The 19,678-nt window shown below is 44.5% G+C and overlaps 1 protein-coding gene across 4 annotated transcripts; it reads right to left on the bottom strand.

The window, feature by feature from the left end:
- Positions 1-5,273: 5,273 nt before the first annotated feature.
- On the bottom strand, positions 5,274-18,660 carry LOC311112021 (uncharacterized protein). 4 transcript variants are annotated; one of them, XM_084154982.1, is made up of 4 exons: positions 18,088-18,376; positions 17,645-17,766; positions 9,214-11,897; positions 5,274-8,919 (listed from the first exon to the last, which is right to left on the bottom strand). In XM_084154982.1, the coding sequence occupies exons 3-4, from the start codon at positions 11,498-11,500 to the stop codon at positions 6,536-6,538; spliced, it is 4,671 nt and encodes a 1,556-aa protein (XP_084011108.1). In that variant the 5' UTR covers positions 11,501-11,897; positions 17,645-17,766; positions 18,088-18,376; the 3' UTR covers positions 5,274-6,535. The 4 variants fall into 4 exon arrangements, with proteins under 4 accessions (XP_084011108.1, XP_084011106.1, XP_084011105.1 ...); XM_084154980.1 differs by having other exon boundaries at positions 5,274-11,897; positions 18,092-18,660; XM_084154979.1 differs by having other exon boundaries at positions 5,274-11,897.
- Between the last annotated feature and the right edge of the window lie 1,018 nt (positions 18,661-19,678).

Here is a 19,678-nt window from a genome sequence, read left to right as displayed (position 1 = left end):
TGTAATCCAGAGAAAACGTGAGTGGCTGCCGGGTTTTCAGGCGAAAGGAACACAGCAGCACGTTGCTTCCTAAAAGCAGAATAGCTGTTATAGCGCACATGGCCCAGTCACGCGGAGGTGCAACCCTTATGCAGGTTGCTCTAGCTGCGATTGGTTGGAGAAAATACTGTCTCCTCCCCTAGTGAGCGTTTATTGGAAAGAACTAGGCCACCCGCCCCGCCCTACGGATTCCCCCCATGCTACGGCCGCGTGAGACCGATTCAAAGCAGAACAGCGCGAGGTGTCTGCAGTACAGTATTTCAACCCACAGCCAAAGAGCCACAGGATTTTTTTTTTTTTTTTTTTTTCTTCTAGTCGGACATAGGAAAAGCAATATTTAGACAGATCCCAGGAACAATATACATCCTTATGAGGTTATTACTGTGTGTACCACTCACTTGTTTTCTTTACAAATAGACATACAGTGGGGAAAAAAAGTATTTAGTCAGCCACCAATTGTGCAAGTTCTCCCACTTAAAAAGATGAGAGAGGCCTGTAATTTTCATCATAGGTACACGTCAACTATGACAGACAAAATGAGAAAAAAAAATCCAGAAAATCACATTGTAGGATTTTTAATGAATTTATTTGCAAATTATGGTGGAAAATAAGTATTTGGTCAATAACAAAAGTTTCTCAATACTTTGTTATATACCCTTTGTTGGCAATGACACAGGTTAAACGTTTTCTGTAAGTCTTCACAAGGTTTTCACACACTGTTGCTGGTATTTTGGCCCATTCCTCCATGCAGATCTCCTCTAGAGCAGTGATGTTTTGGGGCTGTCGCTGGGCAACACGGACTTTCAACTCCCTCCAAAGATTTTCTATGGGGTTGAGATCTGGAGACTGGCTAGGCCACTCCAGGACCTTGAAATGCTTCTTACGAAGCCACTCCTTCGTTGCCCGGGCGGTGTGTTTGGGATCATTGTCATGCTGAAAGACCCAGCCACGTTTCATCTTCAATGCCCTTGCTGATGGAAGGAGGTTTTCCCTCAAAATCTCACGATACATGGCCCCATTCATTCTTTCCTTTACACGGATCAGTCGTCCTGGTCCATTTGCAGAAAAACAGCCCCAAAGCATGATGTTTCCACCCCCATGCTTCACAGTAGGTATGGTGTTCTTTGGATGCAACTCAGCATTCTTTGTCCTCCAAACACGACGAGTTGAGTTTTTACCAAAAAGTTATATTTTGGTTTCATCTGACCATATGACATTCTCCCAATCCTCTTCTGGATCATCCAAATGCACTCTAGCAAACTTCAGACGGGCCTGGACATGTACTGGCTTAAGCAGGGGGACACGTCTTGGACTGCAGGATTTGAGTCCCTGGCGGCGTAGTGTGTTACTGATGGTAGGCTTTGTTACTTTGGTCCCAGCTCTCTGCAGGTTATTCACTAGGTCCCCCCGTGTGGTTCTGGGATTTTTGCTCACCGTTCTTGTGATCATTTTGACCCCACGGGGTGAGATCTTGCGTGGAGCCCCAGATCGATGGAGATTATCAGTGGTCTTGTATGTCTTCCATTTCCTAATAATTGCTCCCACAGTTGATTTCTTCAAACCAAGCTGCTTACCTATTGCAGATTCAGTCTTCCCAGCCTGGTGCAGGTCTACAATTTTGTTTCTGGTGTCCTTTGACAGCTCTTTGGTCTTGGCCATAGTGGAGTTTGGAGTGTGACTGTTTGAGGTTGTGGACAGGTGTCTTTTATACTGATAACAAGTTCAAACAGGTGCCATTAATACAGGTAACGAGTGGAGGACAGAGGAGCCTCTTAAAGAAGAAGTTACAGGTCTGTGAGAGCCAGAAATCTTGCTTGTTTGTAGGTGACCAAATACTTATTTTCCACCATAATTTGCAAATAAATTCATAAAAAATCCTACAATGTGATTTTCTGGAAATCTTTTTCTCAATTTGTCTGTCATAGTTGACGTGTATCTATGATGAAAATTACAGGCCTCTCTCATCTTTTTAAGTGGGAGAACTTGCACAATTGGTGGCTGACTAAATACTTTTTTTCCCCCACTGTATGCCAACAGCATACATTGATTGATGATAAACTATCACACATTTGTGTTTACTGCAGAAGTATACTGCAAAACCAACCTTGCAGGCCTTTATGCCTGACCTATTCATGATAATGAATCGGTTAGTACAATTTTAGAAGGTTTGAGAGAGCATAGAACAGGCCTACAGAACAGGTAGTTAGACTATAGAAGAGATTGACAATGACCTTAAATTACATTCACATTTTCTACAAATTGTTTTCTATTTTAAATCATAATAAATGTTTTTTTAAGCTATAGTAGGCTATATATTTTATATATTTTTGTCTGTATACTCTGTTTATTGTGGCAGCACCATCTCACCAGGTCAAATTCCTGTTACATGTAAATGTCCTTAGCGAACAAAGGTGACTCTGATTTTATAGGTACAGTGGGGAAAAAAAGTATTTAGTCAGCCACCAATTGTGCAAGTTATCCCACTTAAAAAGATGAGAGGCCTGTAATTTTCATCATAGGTACACGTCAACTATGACAGACAAAATGAGATTATTTTTCTCCAGAAAATCACATTGTAGGATTTTTAATGAATTTATTTGCAAATTTTGGTGGAAAATAAGTATTTAGTCAATAACAAAAGTTTCTCAATACTTTGTTATATACCCTTTGTTGGCAATGACACAGGTCAAACGTTTTCTGTAAGTCTTCACAAGGTTTTCACACACTGTTGCTGGTATTTTGGCCCATTCCTCCATGCAGATCTCCTCTAGAGCAGTGATGTTTTGGGGCTGTCGCTGGGCAACACGGACTTTCAACTCCCTCCAAAGATTTTCTATGGGGTTGAGATCTGGAGACTGGCTAGGCCACTCCAGGACCTTGAAATGCTTCTTACGAAGCCACTCCTTTGTTGCCCGGGCGGTGTGTTTGGGATCATTGTCATGCTGAAAGACCCAGCCACGTTTCATCTTCAATGCCCTTGCTGATGGAAGGAGGTTTTCACTCAAAATCTCACGATACATGGCCCCATTCATTCTTTCCTTTACACGGATCAGTCGTCCTGGTCCCTTTGCAGAAAAACAGCCCCAAAGCATGATGTTTCCACCCCCATGCTTCACAGTAGGTATGGTGTTCTTTGGATGCAACTCAGCATTCTTTGTCCTCCAAACACGACGAGTTGAGTTTTTACCAAAAAGTTATATTTTGGTTTCATCTGACCATATGACATTCTCCCAATCCTCTTCTGGATCATCCAAATGCACTCTAGCAAACTTCAGACGGGCCTGGACATGTACTGGCTTAAGCAGGGGGACACGTCTGGCACTGCAGGATTTGAGTCCCTGGCGGCGTAGTGTGTTACTGATGGTAGGCTTTGTTACTTTGGTCCCAGCTCTCTGCAGGTCATTCACTAGGTCCCCCCGTGTGGTTCTGGGATTTTTGCTCACCATTCTTGTGATCATTTTGACCCCACGGGGTGAGATCTTGCGTGGAGCCCCAGGTCGAGGGAGATTATCAGTGGTCTTGTATGTTTTCCATTTCCTAATAATTGCTCCCACAGTTGATTTCTTCAAACCAAGCTGCTTACCTATTGCAGATTCAGTCTTCCCAGCCTGGTGCAGGTCTACAATTTTGTTTCTGGTGTCTTTTGACAGCTCTTTGGTCTTGGCCATAGTGGAGTTTGGAGTGTGACTGTTTGAGGTTGTGGACAGGTGTCTTTTATACTGATAACAAGTTCAAACAGGTGCCATTAATACAGGTAACGAGTGGAGGACAGAGGAGCCTCTTAAAGAAGAAGTTACAGGTCTGTGAGAGCCAGAAATCTTGCTTGTTTGTAGGTGACCAAATACTTATTTTCCACCATAATTTGCAAATAAATTCATTTAAAATCCTACAATGTGATTTTCTGGAAAAAAAATTCTCAATTTGTCAGGCCTCTCTCATCTTTTTAAGTGGGAGAACTTGCACAATTGGTGGCTGACTAAATACTTTTTTCCCCCACTGTAGCCTATAATATGCTTCTTCGGCTATAGGCCTACATGACGTGGAGAACGCACTAGCACATGAACAGACCATGGTTTCTAGAAATGAAAATGGTAGTGTTAGAATTTCATGTTTCTTTTTGTATTTAGACATTAATTATTGTTGTTTAGTAGCATTTGGTGTTGATACAGCTGGAATAAGCATAATGAAGGGAAATGTGCATATCCCTCTATAGCAGTTAGTGTGACAGTGCTGCTGCCACATAAAACATACTCAAGTCACACCAGAACAACAGACCATAGCTGTCATATTCATTAAGGTGAACTCTAATACTGTAGTTTACATTACAATAGCCTATATTCACACAAACTAACATAACTAGGTCAGTAGGACAGCCATAACTGCCTAGCAATTCTGGATGTAGACTATGTATGTTTGTATGCATGCATTTATGTTGATGTTCTATTTGTGTAGTAGCTGTAGTCCCCTGTAGCTCAGTTGGTAGAGCATGGCGCTTGCAACGCCAGGGTTGTGGGTTCGTTTCCCACGGGGGGCCAGTATGAAAATGTATGCACTCACTAACTGTAAGTCACTCTGGATAAGAGTGTCTGATAAATGACGTAAATGTAGTACACAAATAGATTTATCTCACACTCGCATGCAAGCATGAGTCTGCACACACACACACATTTGTACACACTCGGTCACTCAGTCACATTCACACAAGGCTCAGACATGGACACTGCACGTTCTGCCTCTTGAATCCACCCCCTATCGGTGTAAAATCCATGTGACTCCCACACTCTACCACACAAGGGCCAGAGTACAGTGGGCAGAAATGAGGTGCCTAATGCCATCTAGTGGATTTAACACAGTACTGTAGGCTGCAGAAGTCCATTCATTATTTATTTTGGGTGGTTGTGAGTTGTGGCCATTTCAAATTGGGGTCATGGAAAGCAAAGCAAAAAAAAATGCATTTCTAGTCAAATATACAACATTCATTGGAATGACCTGGCAATAAGTGGATAACCATAGTTGTGCTAAGTTGAAATGTATTTGTATATCCATGATGACATCCTCTAATCCATCAGGGCCACACAGCTATTCAACTATATATCTTCAAAACTAGTATACTGATTTTGGTATTTGTAACATTTTACTCATTATAGAGTCAATACCCACATGATTAATTATCAGTAAGTATCCAGTTCGTCATCATTAGAATTACATGATACATGGAGAAAAAGCACAGCGGAGAACACTTATGTTTTATTCAATGCTGAAGTATAATCAACAACTATCTTTGTTTTAAGTAAATAAAGTGATAGAAATGTACTTAGAACTATTATTTTTCTTTAGTAGATAAAACAAGGCTTGACAGGGGTATGAACATGATTGCAACTCAGCAAAAAATAAGAGCAGAGGAAAGGATCAAATACGTGTTTGGCAGGTAGACAGATGGAGTTACACACATTAATACATGTAATCATAACCGTTTTTGCTACTATGACAGCTCCTAGCCTTTAACCCATTATAAAGAAGGAACAGTAAAAGCGAAATAAAGTACTTTGTGAAAAGAAAAACAAAGCAGTGATAAGATATTAACACAATATACGTTACAGTAAGCTTTTTTCATCCTGTCTTGATCTCAATCTCTTAGTATAAAAGCTACAGTTGTTTCCACAGGCATGAAATTAAATAAAGTGATCATGATTAGCAAGGCTTTTTGTAAGATACACTTTTTTGTCTGGAAGTGGTATTCACTTCAATCTATTAAGATTCTCAAATCTATTTTTTAAATGTGATTAAATCACTGGGGAAATTTTTCACGACTTTGTTAACTTACGCTAAAAACACGTCCTTTTTGGATGTACTGAATTAACCATCACATTCTGAATTCACAACCTCTGCAACAAACTGACCAAAAAACACACATGCACCGACAGACAGACTGCCTCTCTACCAACCAGAAGTCTGTGTCCCCCTCTCTCCCTCATCCTACTAAATGCACTTTTTACATTAAAAAAATCCCCAAAAGGGCTCTAGGTGAACATCAACAAGACATAGTACACAGCAGAGACAGAGTTATCATACAGCTAGGGGTATAGCAGGGATGCTAGTAAGGCGGAGGGGGTAGAGTTAAATTAGCAGGTCAAATCACCTAAACGTGTCTAATAACTGCACAGTGTCAGCCAAGCATAGTGTCAATGCACTTAAGGGTTAATGATCATGTGAAAACAGCAATGTCTTTCAACATCCTCCCATACAGTTTGGATGGAAGAATTCCGGGTGATCCTTGGTTGATCTACAGTAGTTCATGTTGTTAAAACACTTGTTCTAACAGTCAGTGAGTTGAGGAGGTCAAGACAGACACCAGACCAATTCAATGCCCCCCCCCCCCCCCCCACCCCAAAGGCTTTTTAAAGTCCATCTTCTTCTATGTATAGTCCAAAACTGATAACCTCTCCCTTTCCTATCAGTGAAAATTTAAACGCCACTACTTTAGAAGTCAGCAAGCTCAGTATCTGTACTCTGTAAGCAGGGAGTGCGACATCTCCCTCCGCTCCTCTCCGCTCTTCCTCTCCCCCACCCTCTTGGATGACTTCAGGCTGATAGCGCCACCTCGTGGCAGTCCCTTGGCCCTATGTCGGCAGGTCACCTTGTGCCTGCGGAGGAGGGGGGCGTTCCAGAAGCGAGCGGAGCAGCGCCTGCAGGAGAAGGACCCCCGATGAGTCGCACGGTGGATGAAGGATTCCAGGAGCCTATGAGACTGCTTCCCACACACACCGCAGCAGAGACGCTCCTGGGGGGACAGGACTCTCTGGGTGTGTTTAGCTGCCCTGTGGGCTAGCAGGCCAGCCTGGCGAGCGAACATGGCGTGGGGACAGATGGAGCAGGAAAAACGTTTCACTGGGACTTTGAGAGATGACAGGATTTGTAACTTCATCCCTCTTGTTGTGACCAACTCATATCCTCCCCCTCCCGCTTCCCCCCCTCGTCTAATTTTCAACAGCAGCTTTTTCTTCCTCAACTGTTTTTGGAAAACAGACCTCCTCTTCCTCTTGTCTTTCCTCCCCTCGTCTCTGAGGAAGCCTGAGGACTCCCCCCACATGTCCCCCCTCCCCTCGCTCCCCTCCCTCCTGTCTGACTTTTTCTTCTTCTTCTTGTGCCTCCTCATATCATCGTGTGATTGGATGTTCCTGTGGTGTTGTTGCTGGGACTGGGGCTCTGAACGGTGGTGGTGATGTGAAGAATGGTGGTGGTGGTGGTGGTGGTGATGATGGTCGGACGGCAGCTCCGTGAGGGGCTGGAATGGAGCCGTGGTGTGAAGGGTGTGACTACTGGACCCAGCTGGGTAAATGTGCTCCCCTTTAACCCTTGCTGGGGAATGCTGGTGCTGAGGGGGCATGATTGTGGAGTTGGGTGGCAGGGGCTGAGAGTAGGGAGGGACGCTGGAGGCTGAGGAGTGGGCCGTACCAGCATCATAGAAAAGGGGGGAGTAGCCAGCTGGGGGCTGAGGTGGCTGTTGTTGATGACTGTGGGTGACAACACTGTGACTCTGCTGCCCACCGTGGCCCTCAGTGGAAGGTGCCATCTGAAGGAGGGCGTTGGTGGCTGCCTCGCTCTCTGACGCAGTCCCACTCACTCCACCACCAGCTGCACTGTTTCCCACTGACCCACTGGCGTCCCCTTGTGTGTTGTCAGGGCCGGTGCGCGCCAGGCCGTGCTGTGACAGCCTGTGTCGCGTGAGGCTGTTGGAGTAGGCAAAGGCCTTCCCACACACCTCGCAGCTGAACAGCTTCTCACCTCCGTTCTCATGGACCGTCTGGTGATGAGCCGTCAGGTGGAAGTGATGGCGGAAAGACTTCCAGCATATCGCACAGGTGTAGAGCCTGGGTGGGGGCTGGCTGTTGGAGCCTTGAGGCTTGACATCTTGGGGGTATGAGTAATAGGAGGAGGAGGTGTTTCCTTGGTTCTGTTCCCTGTCTTGGCCCATAACACATGAGGGGTTTGTGTTGAAGTTGTTGAGGTTCTCCCCTCCTGGTGTTGTGGGCACCTCTTCCAGCTCCCCTTTCTGATGGAGCTTCCCGTGCCTCTTGAGGCTCTGGGAGTAGCCAAACTCTTTCCCACACAGGCTGCACTTGTAGTTCTTCTCCCCAGAGTGAACTGTGTGGTGCTTGGTGAGGTGGAAGGCCTCTCTGAAGTACTTCCCACATGTACTGCAGCGGTGGGGCTTCTCCCCAGTATGGACGCGGTCGTGCCTACGGAGGGTCTCGCGGCGTGCAAACCCCCTGCCGCAAACACTGCACAGATATGGCCGCGGGATATTGCTCGACTCTCTGGGAGCTCTGGGGGTGTACTGCCTGCGTTTAGGAGGAGCGTTGGGGTCTTTGGGCTTTCTGGGTTTCCGGGGACGTTTTGGTTTGGCAGCAGGGTTCTGTGGATCACTCCCCTGCTGTTGGTTGTGGTTCATATTACCACTCATACCATCCTGGTTCCCTGCTCCTCTATAGGTCTTATCCATTCCAGATGTTGATGAAGGGGAACCCAAGGGGCCTAAGTCCAGCCCCCCCAACAGCCCTCCGATGATATCCCTTCTATCGTCGCCTCTGTTCCCACTGTTCATATCACAGTTGGCGGCAGCTGCAGCGGCGATGGCTGAGATTGCGTTGTTGACAGAGCTGGTGACGTCGTCTTCAGAGTCATCCAGGAGAGAGGACAGGGGGAGGTGAGGCTGCTGCTGCTGGTGGTGATGTTGGGTTTGACTCTGAGGGTGGGGGTGCAGCGTCGGGGCCAAGGGCGCCTTCCTCAGCGCCGGGCCTGCCATCCCGCTGCCACAGGGGGAGGCTCCAGAGTAACACGGAGACGGGTTACCTTGAGAACGGTGGTCGTCATGGTAGCCTGTGTAACGATTCCGAGAGTAATCAGTGGGGTATTTACCATCTGGCCTGTCCCTGCTGTTAGCATTCCCTCCCCTCTCTGACTGAAACAGACCACCATCACACCCTAGCCTTGACTTCTGAACCCCCTCACCTCCCATGATCACACCCTCTTCCTCTTCCTCAGTTTTCCCATAAATTACCCCTCTACCACCCTGGTAATCCCCCACTCCACCTTCTCCTCCGCCCCCTCCTCCTATTCTGCCCTCACCTACAGCTCCTTCCTTGCTGCTGCCCTGTGGTTTTGATGTCCTACCTGGCTTGCCGCATGTGCCAGAGGCAGCATGGTTGAGTAGAGAGGTGCTCTCACGGAAGCATCGACCGCAGGCTGGGCAGCGGAAGGGCTTGTCCTGGTGAATCTTCTCGTGTCGCGTCAGCGACTCACGGCGGTTGAAAGCCCGAGAGCAGATGCTGCAGCCATACGGGCGAGCCTCTGAGTGGATGACGCCATGTTGGAGGAGGTGCCCCTTCTTCTTGAAGTGCTTGCCACAATCTGAGCAATTGAAGGTCTTGTCAGGGCTGGGGCAGGAGGATGAGGCCTGGACTGAGTTGGATGATTGTTGGGAGGACAGCGAGCTAGATTGAGAGTTCAGATCCTGGGTGGAGTGTGGGAGACTGGGGTCAGTTGGTGGTTGGATATGAGTCGGGTTTGGGTTAATGCTGGCATTATTGCTAGTACCTGCTGCCGTAGACTCATGCATGCGCAGGTGCCTGCGAAGGCTGGAGAGGTGAGTGAAGGTTTTGCCACACTCACCACAGTTATAGAGGGGCTCAGTGTCATCCTGTGTAGATGCAGATGGCATGGAGCCCATGTTATCAGCTTTGGATAGGTGAGAACCATTAGTAACCAGGACTGATGCTGCAGTGGAGGGGCCAGAGGAAGAGGATGATGAGACAACTGATGATGATGAGGATGATGAAGAGGCAAGGAGGGATGGATCTCCTCCCAAACCTGACATGCCAACCCCTCCGCCCCCACCGACAACCAGCCCTGGGGAGGGGTCGTGGCCCAGACCCCCTGTACTGCTGCTAGCATTGGGGTTCCCACTGCCGTGGCCGCTGCTGCTGTTACTGCCGCCATCTGACTTCCTCTGTGGCAGGTAGCCAGCCATCGCTTTCTTCCTCCTACTGCTGCTGCTTCCGCCCCCACTGCTGTCCCCCTTGCCATCATCCTTGGAGAGGGACAGATGAAGCGGCAGGGGGAGCGGCAGGCCTGCTTCCTGCTGCATCAGAGAGGCCAGCTGATTGGAGGAGAGCACTGGGATGCCCTGGAAGTCAAAACCACCCAGGGAGGACGGCTGGGATCCTGGGTGGAGGGGGTGGTGAGGGTGGGAGTGAGAGTGGGGGTGGGACAGGGTATGGGGAGGCAGCTGCTGCTGCTGTGGAGGCTGCTGCTGCTGTGGCTGAGCGGTAGAGAGGCCATGTGAATGAGAGGAATGCAGAGCTGGAGGTGGAGCAAGGCCTGAGCTGGATCCCTCACTCTGACCTAAACCTATCCCCAGGTGGTTGTGGGTTCCCTGCTGAACCAGAAACTGCTCTAAGCTAGCATTAGCAGGCACCCCAGAGAGAAAGTACTGATTAGCAGCTAGCATGCAACTGAACTGCTGGTGAAGGCTCCGTGCATCAGATTGGGCCCCAACCAGCTGGTGTCCCAGAGAGGTGACTGCACTGCTACTGGGGGGATTGTTAGATACCACTGAACTAGAGGGGGAGGGGGAAGAGGATGAAGGGCCAGGTGATGCTTGGGGGACAGAGAGGCCTGGATGCAGAGGGGGTGGTGGAGGGGGGGCAACTCCCAACCCCCCGGCACCCCCACCACTGCTACCCCCAGCAAAGTGCTCGAAGCGGCCGACCCCAGAATGCAGTTGCTCCTGTGCCAGAGCTGCCTCTGTCGGGTGGAAGGAACGCAGGAACTGTGGGTAGCCCGACACATGGCTTGAGCTGCTGCTGCTACTCATCTTGCTTGACTTGGATCTTGAGCTTTGTGAGGACGAAGAAGGTTGTTGTTGTAGAGGGGGAGGAGGAGGGGCGCTCATTTTGGCGAAAATAGAGGCAGAATCGGAAAAGGCGTTGCTTCTGGCCCCTTGGAGGGACCCAAGGCCTAGCCCAGACAGGAGAGCTCCTGAGGTCTCGGCCTGTTGTTGTTGCTGCTGCTGGAGCTGGTGCTGGTGAAGCTGCACTTGCTGCTGATGCTGTAGCTGTCGTTCTAACCCAAGGCCTTTGAACTGATGGGCCTGGTGTCCGCTTAACATCTCTATTATGTCCAGATTGTATTTTCCAAATTGGAACATCTCCCACTCACTGGCACATGGGGGTGCAGGAGCCACACCTCCAGCACCAGGAGCAGCGACAATGATCCCACCACTGCCGCCAACAGATGAGCTTCGGCCGAGGGATCCTGCAGTGCCACTGTTTGACCTGGAATTGCCTGAGTCGCCTCGGCTCGATCCCGAACTCCGCCCGATAACACTGCCGGTCCCCCCTGTTCGCGCACTTCGGCTGCTGCTACTTCCACCAGATCGCCCACTGCCCCCACTCTCCATCCAAGAGGAGAGGGAGCAAGTGTGTGGGGAATGGGGTTATATAGTGTAAAGTTGGGGGGGGGTCTTTTTTCTCAAACGCAAACAGTTCTTACAGTTCTTTTCAACGTGGATACCGTATTCTCTTTTTATCTTGATGGGTTGGTGCCATTTTATTTAGGCTTAAACACTTTGAAATGTACAGTTTCATGGGGAGAAAAGGCCTTGTTTTGGTGTGCAATTGTTGTTGGTCTGTTGTTGGTTGTTGGTCTCTGTGTTTTATGGCACAGAACAATCTTTATTAGAGAGCAGCTCAGTCAACAGCTGTTGGTTGGCTGTTTCAGTTACAATGTTTTCATCCATATCATCGTTTCCCTCATCCACTCATTCTCTGGGAAGAGATGATGTTTCCTTCTCCTCACTGAAAAACAGAGACTACATTAGTCAAAATACACATTTCTGATTGATAAAAACTGCTCAATTGAACGGCTGACATTTGTAAATACACCAACATTTGTACCATGATGATACACCAAAGTATGCACGATCAAATTACATTTTCTTTAGCTTAAAAGAAATCACTATATACAGTACCAGTCAAAAGTTTGGACACACCTACTCATTCAAGGGTTTTTCTTTATTTTTTATATTTTCTATATTGTAGAATAATAGTGAAGACATCAAAACTATGAAATAATACATATGCAATCATGTAGTAACCAAAAAAGTGTTAAACAAATCAAAATATATTTTATATTTGAGATTCTTCAAATAGCCACCCTTTGCCTTGATGACAGCTTTGCACACTCTTGGCATTCTCTCAAAGCAGCCAACAAGTGCTCAGCATATATGGGAACTCCTTCAAGACTGTTGGAAAAGCATTCCAGGTGAAGCTGACATCTACTTTGTGCATGACACAAGTAATTTTTCCAACAATTGTTTACAGTCAGATTATTTCACTTATAATTCACTGTATCACAATTCCAGTGTGTCAGAAGTTTACATACACTAAGTTGACTGTGCCTTTAAACAGCTTAGAACATTCCAGAAAATGATGTCATGGCTTTAGAAGCTTCTGATAGGCTAATTGACATAATTTGAGTCAATTGGAGGTGTACCTGTGGATGTATTTCAAGGCCTACCTTCAAACTCAGTGCCTCTTTGCTTGACATCATGGGAAAATAAAAATAAATCAGCCAAGACCTCAGAAAATGTTTTGTAGATCTCCACAAGTCTGGTTCATCCTTGGGAGCAATTTCCAAACGCCTGAAGGTACCACGTTCATCTGTACAAACAATAGTACGCAAGTATAAACACCATGGGACCACGCAGCCATCATACCGCTCAGGAAGGAGACGCGTTCTGTCTCCTATAGATGAACGTACTTTGGTGCGAAAAGTGCAAATCAATCCCAGAACAACAGCAAAGGACCTTGTGAAGATGCTGGAGGAAACAGGTACAAAGGTATCTATATCCACAGTAAAACGAGTCCTATATCGACATAACCTGAAAGACCACTCAGCAATGAAGAAGCAACTGTTCCAAAACCGCCATAAAAAAGCCAGACTACGGTTTGCAACTGCACATGGGGACAAAGATCGTACTTTTTGGAGAAATGTCCTCTGGTTTGATGAAACAAAAATAGAACTGTTTGGCCATAATGACCATCGTTATGTTTGGAGGAAAAAGGGGGGGCTTGCAAGCCGAAGAACACCATCCCAACCGTGAAGCACGGGGGTGGCAGCATCATGCTGTGGGGGTGCTTTGCTGCAGGAGGGATTGGTGCACTTCACAAAATAGATGGCATCATGAGGAAGGAAATGATGTGGATATATTGAAGCAACATCTCAAGACATCAGTCAGGAAGTTAAAGCTTGGTCGCAAATGGGTCTTCCAAATGGACAATGCAAGTATACTTCCAAAGTTGTGGCAAAATGGATTAAGGACAACAAAATCAAGGTATTGGAGTGGCCATCACAAAGCCCTGACCTCAATCCTATAGAAAATGTGTGGGCAGAACTGAAAAAGCGTGTGCGAGCAAGGAGGCCTACAAACCTGACTCAGTTACACCAGCTCTGTCAGGAGGAATGGGCCAAAATTCACCCAACTTATTGTGAGAAGCTTGTGGAAGGCTACCCGAAACGTTTGACCCAAGTTAAACATTTTAAAGGCAGTGCTACCAAATACTAATTGAGTGTATGTAAACTTCTGACCCACTGGGAATGTGATGAAATAAATAAAAGCTGAAATAAATCATTCTCTCTACTATTATTCTGACATTTCACATTCTTAAATTAACCCTCCCGTTGTCCTAGGGTCAAAATGACCCGCCACTGTGTTGAACCAACTTTATTAAATTTTTATATTTTTGGGATCATTTGTGAGATGGAGGCAGTGAGACTTTAAAGAAAGTATCACTGCCTCCTTTTCACAAATGATCAAAAAATAAAGTTGGTTTAACACAGTGGCGGGTCATTTTGACCCTAGGACAACGGGAGGGTTAAAGTGGTGATCCTAACTGACCTAAGACAGGGAACTTTTACTAGGATTAAATGTCAGGAATCGTGAAAAACTGAGTTTAAATGTATTTGGCTAAGGTGTATGTAAACTTCCGACATCAACTGTATATACAGTGGCCCATTATCAGCAACCATCAGTCCTGTGTTCCAATGGCACGTTGTGTTTGCTAATCCAAGTTTATCATTTTAAAAGGCTAATTGATCATTAGAAAACCCTTTTGCAATTATGTTAGCACAGCTGAAAATTGTTATGCTGATTAAAGAAGCAATAAAACTGGCCTTCTTGAGACTAGTTGAGTATCTGGAGCATCAGCAATTGTGGGTTCGATTACAGGCTCAAAATGGCCAGAAACAAATAACTTTCTTCTGAAACTCGTCAGTCTATTCTTGTTCTGAGAAATGTAGGCTATTCCATGCGAGAAATTGCCAAGAAACTGAAGATCTCGTACAACGCTGTGTCCTACTCCCTTCACAGAACAGTGCAAACTGGCTCTAACCAGAATAGAAAGAGGAGTGGGAGGCCCCGGTGCACAACTGAGCAAGAGGACAAATACATTAGAGTGTCTAGTTTGAGAAACAGACGCCTCACAGGTCCTCAACTGGCAGCTCCATTAAATAGTACCCGCAAAACACCAGTCTCAACGTCAACAGTGAAGAGGCGACTCCGGGATGCTGACCTTCTACGCAGAGTTGCAAAGCAAAAGCCATATCTCAGACTGGCCAATAAAAATAAAAGATTAAGATGGGCAAAAGAACACAGACACTGGACAGAGGAAGATTGGAAAAAAGTGTTATGGACAGACTAATCGAAGTTTGAGGTGTACGGATCACAAAGAAGAACATTTGTGAGATGCAGACCAAAAGAAAAGATGCTGGAGGAGTGCTTGATGCCATTTGTCAAGCATGGTGGAGGCAATGTGATGGTCTGGGTGTGCTTTGGTGGTGGTAAAGTGGGAGATTTGTACAGGGTAAAAGGGATCTTGAAGAAGGAAGGCTATCACTCCATTTTGCAACGCCATGCCATACCCTGTGGATGGCGCTTGATTGGAGCCAATTTCCTCCTACAACAGGACAATGACCCAAAGCACAGCTCCAAACTATGCAATAACTATTTAGGGAAGAAGCAGTCAGCTGGTATTCTGTCTATAATGGATTGGCCAGCACAGACACCGGATCACAACCCTATTGAGCTGTTGTGGGAGCAGCTTGACCGTATGGTACGTAAGAAGTGCCCATCAAGCCAATCCAATTTGTGGGAGGTGCTTCAGGAAGCATGGGGTGAAATCTCTTCAGATTACCTCAACAAATTGACAACTAGAATGCCAAAGGTCTGCAAGGCTGTAATTGCTGCAAATGGAGGATTCTTTGACGAAAGCAAAGTTTGAAGGACACAATTATTATTTCAATTAAAAATCATTATTTCTAACCTTGTCAATGACAACATTTCCTATTCATTTTGCTATATTTCCTATTCAAACTCAGTTCATGTATGTTTTCATGGAAAACAAGGACATTTCTAAGTGACCCCAAACTTTTGAACGGTAGTGTTTTTATTAATTTTTACTATTTTCTACATTGTAGAATAATAGTGAAGACATCAAAACTATGAAATAACACATATGGAATCATGTAGTAACTAAAAAAGTGTTAAACAATTAAACATATATTTTATATTTGAGATTCTTCAAAAAGCCACCCTTTGCCTTGATGACAGCGTTGCACACTCTTGGCATTCTCTCAACCAGCTTCATGAGGTAGTCACCTGGAATGCATTTCAATTAACAGGTGTGCCTTGTTAAAAGTTAATTTGTGGAATTTATTTCCTTCTTAATGCGTTTGAGACAACAGTTGTGTTGTGACAAGGTAGGTGTGGTATACAGAAGATAGCCCTATTTGGTAAAAGACCAAGTCCATATTATGGCAAGAACAGCTCAAATAAGCAAAGAGAAACAACAGTCCATCATTACTTTACGACATGAAGGTCAGTCAATACGGAACATTTCAAGATATTTGAACGTTTCTTCAAGTGCAGTCGCAAAAACCATCAAGCGCTATGATGAAACTGGCTTTCATGAGGACCGCAACAGGAATGGAAGACCCAGAATTACCTCTGCTGCAGAGGATAAGTTCATTAGAGTTACCAGCCTCAGAAATTGCAGCCCAAATAAATGCTTCACAGAGTTCAAGTAACAGACACATCTCAACATCAACTGTTCAGAGGAGACTGTGTGAATCAGGCCTTCATGGTCGAATTGCTGCAAAGAAACCACAACTAAAGGACACCAATAAGAAGAAGAGACTTGCTTGGGCCAAGAAACACGAGCAATGGACATTCGACCGGTGGAAATTTGTCCTTTGGTCTGGAATCCAAATTGGAGATTTTTGGTTCCAACAGCCGTGTCTTTGTGAGACGCGATGTGGGTGAACGGATGATCTCTGCATGTGTATTTCCCACCGTAAAGCATGGAGGAGGAGGTGTTATGGTGTGGGGGTGCATTGCTGGTGACACTGTCTGTGATATATTTAGAATTCAAGGCACACTTAACCAGCATGGCTACCACAGCATTCTGCAGCGATACGCTCTCCCATCTAGTTTGGGCTTAGTGGGACTATCATTTGTTTTTCAACAGGACAATGACCCAACACACCTCCAGGCTGTGTAAGGGCTATTTTACCAAGAAGGAGAGTGATGGAGTGCTGCATCAGATGACCTGGCCTCCCCAATCCCCTGACCTCCACCAAATTGAGATGGTTTGGGATGAGTCGGACCACAGAGTGAAGGAAAAGCAGCCAACAAGTGCTCAGCATATGTGGGACCTCCTTCAAGACTGTTGGAAAAGCATTCCAGGTGAAGCTGGTTGAGAGAATGCCAAGAGTGTGCAAAGCTGTCATCAAGGTAAAGGGTGGCTATTTGAAGAATCTCAAATATAAAATATATTTTTATTTGTTAACACTTTTTTGGTTACTACATGATTCCATATGTGTTATTTTATAGTTTTGCTGTCTTCACTATTATTCTACAATGTAGAAAATAGTAAAAATAAAGAAAAACCCTTGAATGAGTAGGTGTTCTAAAATGTTTGACCGGTAGTGTGTGTATATATATATATATATATATATATATATATATATATATATATATATATATTATTTTCATTATTTTTTTATATTATTGAAAAGGGATAAAGTAGGTGATGGAAATGCAATCATGAACCTTGAACATCACATTCATAGATGCCACAAAACAAATTACACAAGGTTTTGTTAACAATGTGTATATTTATGTTGTAATATCCAGGGCGTATTTGAAAAAGAGACCTAGGTCTCAATATATCTTCCCTGTTAAAATAAAGGTGAAATAAAATAAAATAAAACTTAGTAATGATATATTTTTTCAAATGTCAGTCTCACTAAAATGTATAGTTTTCCAAATATAAGTATAGTATGCCGAATTACTATTTTATTACTATTGTTATTATAATGTATTTATTGTTTATTACTAGGGTATTACTACTGCATAAAGTTTCCTATGACTTGAGCACTGTGTCACATTTTTTAAGTCCCCCTAACTGTAAATAAAATATATGAATTATTATTGCATGTTTATAAGACGTCGGAGATATATTGATCACGTTATGGAAAATCTTACCTTTGAAGTTTGACAGATGTCAATGAGTCAAAATATGTGTTCTCCCAACAGCGGAGGGAGATATATTTTATTTCACAATCGCATCTTTTTGATTGCCTTTCACATTATGTAGATAACCAATCCTGTGGAGGACCGAAATTCAGAATCAGCAACTGTTATTCAGCCACTGCAAAAATTGCATTATGGCTCAATACTAGCTACGGGAACTACTAACTTCAGGTTGCACATTGCTTTGACAAACATTAGGGGTTTTGCAAAAACGAGCTTACATGCCTAACTGACAGCTTTTGGTATAATATTCTGCTATTTAGCTAGCAGATTTCGCATGCAACCCATACAAATACACAACACACACTGCTTGCTATCTATAGCATCAAAAGAATATGCATTCAAAAGACAATGAATGCCTCTCGGCAGAATGAAATAGAAAAATGCTTCTTTACCTACACATCAAGTACAGGATGCGGCCTGTCACGCCTTCCTACCATCTAGCTACCATTCGCTTAGCTCTCCATTTCTGCGTACTGTTTTCGACTCGTTAGCCATAGCCATGTTCACTGATGCTGAGCTAGGTGAATGCTCGGCTCCCTTTCGCTCAAAATACTCAGTATTTGAGGCTGCAACCTTTTCCACGCCATTTGACAGCATCAATTCCCATTAGTAATGATGAGTTGGTGATGTTTTTGTCGGCTTAAATGTTTTGGACGGTCGGTTATAATTTTGGGGGGTAAAAGGGAATGACGTGTGCTCACTTAACATTGGTCCTTTCCGGCCCGTGTAATATTTCCGGGTAGCATAACCTGTCGTTCAGTAGTTGTTTTGGATAGCAAGCATACTATCTATATCTAAGTTATATTTTGCATTGAATTATTCTTATTTCCATTTGGTAAATATTTTAAATGATATATTATTGTCAAGTCGTCACCCGTGTAGGTATCCGAATGACAAATAATGTGATAAAAATCTGTCAGAAATAGATTCCGACTCTGCGTGAGGTTGAAGCCATTTTAAATGGCTTCATGCTGCAGCTGGGCATAGCATTCACCAACCAGACTTGTTAAAATGGCTGCCGTGTATTTGCTAACTGTTGCATTTAATTGGCATTCATATAAAACATTTTTAAAATGCCTAGATGTTTGGACACACAGTTGTATGCTTGTCATTCTTGCACGTGCGGGGTGACAGGCTTTGTCATGCAAATATGTTGTTTCGTTGAAATGGTAACGTTTCCCTGGATCAACGGTAACTCCTGAAGGCTACAGGTGCAGGCTTCTACTCCAAACCCGTGGTAGCAGACCTGATTCAGTTAATAATGGTCCTGGGGAACAGTTCAAATTTCGTTGAAATGAAGGCTTGCAGGACGGTATCTCTCCAGAGGGGCGGTTGCCCTATTAGTTAGTAATTTAGTTGTAGCCTACTGTAAATGTAGGAACAACTTCCCACAGAACGTCTTAACATTTATTCAATCTTACCTGTCAGGAAAGTCACTTCATATGAGAATAGTTGAGTAGGATGGCTAGTTTATCACTCCCAATATTATACAATTTCTTCAGTACTTGAGTAAGACCCTGATGAAAGAAACAAGTCTGACAACCTTTTCCACCAACTTTATTTTATAAATGTAGTGTTCGATCACTGCTGTATCCAAGGGGATCAAAATGCATTGGAGAAATTAAAAGTAGGCTTTTATATATGAAAATTAATAATAGTCATGAAAACATTCATGAAGTTCACATGTAAATATCATCCCATACAAATCTATATAATCTCATACAAATCTAGATTTAGATTTATCCTTCCTCGTTCTACATAGGTTTAAATGAATTCATGATGGTGTCGAAACATACACCTATTCATTCATCTCTGTGTCTTATTTTATTCACCATCTATTACATGTGTTATTTGTCATTACTCTTCAAAAATATCCCTGTTGCCACATAATAGGCTATATAGAAATATGTTAAATGTTAAGCATTTGGGTGGTCACTGTACATTCCACTAAATACTCACATATAATTTGTTGAAGCCTCAAAT

This window comes from Coregonus lavaretus, assembly GCF_964263955.1.
Source record: "Coregonus lavaretus genome assembly, chromosome: 3".
Classification (NCBI taxonomy): domain Eukaryota; kingdom Metazoa; phylum Chordata; class Actinopteri; order Salmoniformes; family Salmonidae; genus Coregonus; species Coregonus lavaretus.
The sequence above is the reverse complement of the archived record's forward strand: the minus strand, read 5'-3'. Positions and strand labels throughout refer to the sequence as shown.

What these genes read in the sequence shown, in the direction of transcription:
- LOC311112021 (XM_084154980.1), bottom strand. Translation starts at nt 11,500, where the DNA reads ATGGAGAGTGGGGGCAGTGGGCGATCTGGTGGAAGTAGCAGCAGCCGA.